This window comes from Echinococcus granulosus, assembly GCF_000524195.1.
Source record: "Echinococcus granulosus chromosome Unknown EG_S00215, whole genome shotgun sequence".
Classification (NCBI taxonomy): Eukaryota; Metazoa; Platyhelminthes; class Cestoda; order Cyclophyllidea; family Taeniidae; genus Echinococcus; species Echinococcus granulosus.
Window position 1 is genome coordinate 59,880 of NW_020170595.1, and position 4,135 is coordinate 64,014.

The 4,135-nt window shown below is 46.4% G+C and overlaps 2 protein-coding genes across 2 annotated transcripts in view; both read right to left on the reverse strand. All coding sequences in view use genetic code 11, as the record gives it.

The window, feature by feature from the left end:
- Positions 1-2,070, reverse strand: part of EGR_10393 (Histone H2A) — a gene marked incomplete at both ends in the record, with an annotated part of 11,808 nt that extends 9,738 nt beyond the window's left edge. The window contains 3 exon segments of the mRNA XM_024499642.1: positions 300-410; positions 1,597-1,840; positions 1,854-2,070. Of these exon segments, the coding sequence (XP_024345949.1) occupies positions 300-410; positions 1,597-1,840; positions 1,854-2,070 (572 nt within the window).
- A 1,555-nt stretch (positions 2,071-3,625) lies between these two features.
- Positions 3,626-4,105, reverse strand: EGR_10394 (Transposon Ty3-I Gag-Pol polyprotein; the record flags this gene model as incomplete). Its single annotated transcript, XM_024499643.1, has 1 exon — positions 3,626-4,105. The coding sequence occupies one exon, from the start codon at positions 4,103-4,105 to the stop codon at positions 3,626-3,628; it is 480 nt and encodes a 159-aa protein (XP_024345950.1).
- Positions 4,106-4,135: the final 30 nt, after the last annotated feature.

Genomic DNA, 4,135 nt, shown 5'->3' on the forward strand with positions numbered 1-4,135 from the left:
AGTCCGGTTGGAAGGACATGTCTTTTGTTTACATGTTATGTTTAGCAAGCAATCAAAGCCTTACATCAATAGTTAATTTCACACGAAATGTTGTCGGGGATTAACTGTTGTGCGCGTCATTAAAATAGCTCTTCGATTGGTTTTGTTTCCTTTGTTTTCTACTTAGACAAACTTGTTTTCTTTGACGCGTAATATGAAATTACAGAGTTATTACGTGTAACCTATTTCTGTCCGTATAACTAAATAATCAGCTGAACGTCCATTAGCCACCGTAAAAGCTGACAGCATATCAGGTGTACCTGGGAACTATTCTTTCAACACTTTGACGCGGCTGCCTTTCTTCTGGATGATGAGTGTTGAATGCTGTCGCGTAATGCCGCACACCAGTGGCGCATTCTGCCAAAAGACAACTATATGAGAGAAGGGGAAATTCACATTCATCATGTCAAGGCTCAGTATTATCATTCCGGTAAATGCAGCCAATTATGCATACTCTCATAATGTCCAGCTCGTCATGGATGATTGTGGACTTCTTACCGCCCATTTGGAGTGCTATTACTTGCAGAATATTTGTACAATATTGGTAAGAGGGGATATCAAAAAGCCATTTGTATCTAATAAATGCAAAACAGCTACTAAATCTTTGTTAGCTTCGTCTATAAAGCTACGGCACATACAGACCAATTTACTAAGGCATATACGGGTTCTTTTAACGGTAGTTAAGGTGAAATTACAATAAACAACATGTGGAGCTGAATAAATTGTGGCCAGTAAAATGCGAATGTGTCAAAGTTTAATCCAGGACTTTATGTTATCAAGTTATTGCGAAATCCAGCTGGCTTTAGGATTGGTGTTGGCGGTGCTCTAAGTGCAGGAATAAGGAAGTAAAAGGGACGGGATATGGGAATGCGTGTGGGGGTGGTTGTGGTGATTGTGATGTTTGAGTCAACGGTGTTAAGGGAGGAAAGTAGACTGTGTGGTGGGATTTATGGTTTCGGTGCTTTCGGCGCTCTCACTGGAAGGCGTCAATGAAGGGTTGAGGCGATGCAGATGTGCCCAGTTGGTAAGTGGGTGGCGTGCAACTGAATCTATGCAATCGGAATGCCCTACATCCTTTCCGCAATCCACCACACATCCTTGCTCACCTACTGCATTCCATCCGCACTCGCACGGTTGCTGCGCAGGAACATCACCACAGACGGATATGGCTGCCAATTATACTCAGAAATATTCAACGTGTAGTGTAAAAATCATGACCACGTGCCCAACTAGCAGTCGGCGAACGGCCTCAAGAGTGCGTACAAGAGGTGGAAAGAAAGCACCGCACTCCGTTCTAACCCCAGTCCTAATTCTGCATAAGAACACAGCACCAAAGGCCAACTCTACAGCCCCTACACCCAAGGCATTAACGTAGGCTGCCAACACGCAACTTTCAACCGGTCGGTCGGTCAGTCAGTCGTCAGTCCATGCCCACCCGCATCAACTGGTCAACAATCACCTTTGTGGTAATGGTAGGGGTGGCCCTCAACAGGGCCGTTATCACGTTTACGGTTGCAAACTCAGTCAGTCAGTCAGTCAGGCGGCAGGCCAGCCTACTCCTTGCTCACCACCGGCTTCTCCGTCTTCTTCGGCAGCGGCACCGCCTGGTTGTTTGGCAGCACACCACCCTGCGCGATGGTCACACCGCCCAACAGCTTGTTCAACTCCTCGTCATTGCGGATAGCCAACTCCAGGTGTCGAGGAATGATACGCGTCTTCTTGTTGTCGCGTGCCGCGTTACTCGCCAACTCCAGCGCCTCGGCAGCCAGGTACTCGAGCACAGAAGCCAAGTAGACCAGTGCTCTAGCACCCACCCACGCGCCCTGCGTAGTTGCCACGACGCAACAGGCGGTGCACACGACCCACGGGGAACTCCAGACCAGCCCGCGCCGACCTCGTCTTCGCTTTGGCCCGCGATTTGCCTCCTTTGCCTCTGTCGCTCACTGTCCTCCTCGCTAAGCAAGCCACCAACCGATTCAAGCGTGATAGCATCGCGTGACTCACTGCCCCCTTCTTATACCCACCTCTCATCACACTGAGGCATACTTCTTATTGGCTATGCAGAAGTCTAATCACTTTGCACATCTCATTCGCTCGTCACCGCTATCGTCGCCTGCTATTGGCTCTGACAATTTCCTCTTCGTCTCACGCCTCGACAGCTGCATCTGACTTGAGCACATCTCGCCTGGAAGAGGCTTTGACGTGTTCGCCTTCGATTCGGGCCAAGTTCATCTATCTCCACCTCAAATTAGTTGCACATTGTTGATGCCATTGGTGCTGTAACATCACATTCAACAATTCCGTGATCTGCAAGCACCACTCACTCACGCACGCTCATTCGCACACGCGTACACAAACAATGTGTCTAGCTTGCACTTCGACCTCTAGCTAAGTACCTGGTGATTAGTAATGGCTTTGTCGGTATACATATGCAGGTTAGCTGCAATATTGTTAGTTTTGGTTCATTTGTAAACCATTAATTAGCACATTAGCATGCCACCATGTCTTAGTTTTCATCATTTATTCATAACAATATATTATTTTATTTAAAAATGGTGGTACACGTCCGTGCACCCATAGAAAAATATGTTCTAAAGCAACTTTTGTACATTATTGTTTCTATGCGTTCCGGTTTTTCACTTACATGTATTTAGAACGCTTATATCTATATGCGTTTGCATTTGCATGTGTATTTATGCAAGGCTAAAAAATTCTATCACTCAAACATGCAGAGAATATGTGTAAGATGGGTAAAAATGTGACTACATAATACGTGTTTGAGTCGATGGATGTAGTTTTGATTTGCTGATGCAATGGTGGCATCTGCGTGCAGATGGGGTGGTTAGAGCGCAGGCCGTTGCCACACCGCCCTCGCTCCAAACTCGGGCCAATGAAAGGGTGCCTAATGCAGTTTTTGTCATTGTGATTGGCTATTGGCTGTGCCATTGGTGGTGATGCGAACTTTGTCAGTGATGGTGAGGGAAGGATTAGGGTTAAATAGATGTGGAGATGTCGGTGTTGGCGACTTGTGTTGCGTTTCACTGACGGGAAGAGAGAGGAGGTTGCTGTTGTTATGGCCCCTAAGGTAGTGTCAGGCAAGGCTGCGAAGGAGGTGTCGGAGGTAATTAGCACATTTCTATGCCACAATGTCTTATTTTGCATCATTGATTCATCAGTGTATAGTAGCACACGATTGTGAAATTATTAAAAAATCTATTTTTAACCAACATTTATGTAGCTCGAGACTTGTACTTCACCTCATTCCTCTTACTATTAAAGCAACTAAGTTGGATTGATCTCGACTTATTGATGAGAGGAAAGTGGATCGGGAAAACAAGAGGAGGATCCGTAATCGCTCTCAGGCTTGGGAGACGCCGACTCTATTACCAGATTCGATTTGTAACCATGCCTTCTCTCTGAAAGGTGCATTAAAACACTATAGGTATTACATAGCCACCTCGTTCTTTTAGCACCATCCTCGGCGCGATCACTTATGAGCTCCTTTGGAAATTCCCATTCGACAAGACTGTATGTCCCGGGAAGGTGACCGAGCGTTGCAGGAAACGGCACTTCTTCGGGTTCTAGGTTATCCTGCATCCCGTAGACGATCCAACACTAGTTTCAGGTTGGTATCGTGCTCTTGAGAATCTCCACCGAAAACGAGAATATCGTCAAGATGGATAATGCAATGCTTGGGGAATAGGCTGATCAGAGCTGTTTGCATGAGGTGCTGGAAGGTGGCTGCTGCGTTGCAGAATTCAAACAGCATCGTCGGAAATTCATAAAGCCCGTTTGACAATATAAAAGCTGTCGTTCCTCGGTCTGTTTCTGCAACCTCTACTTGCCAACATCCCGAATTGAAATCTAGGGTGGAGAACCACTGCGACCCATGTAAGGAGCCAAGTGAGACATTTATGTGGGAGAGAAGAAAGGCATTTATCTTGGTTGCAGCATTCAACTTCCTGTAGTCGATGCATAACTGCAGCCTGCCGTCATTCTTCTTTGCCAGCGCGATAGGAGAGACCCATGGTGACTTGGATGACTTTATAGCCTCATCTCGAAGCATTTTTTAACCAGATGGTTTACTTCTCCCTGC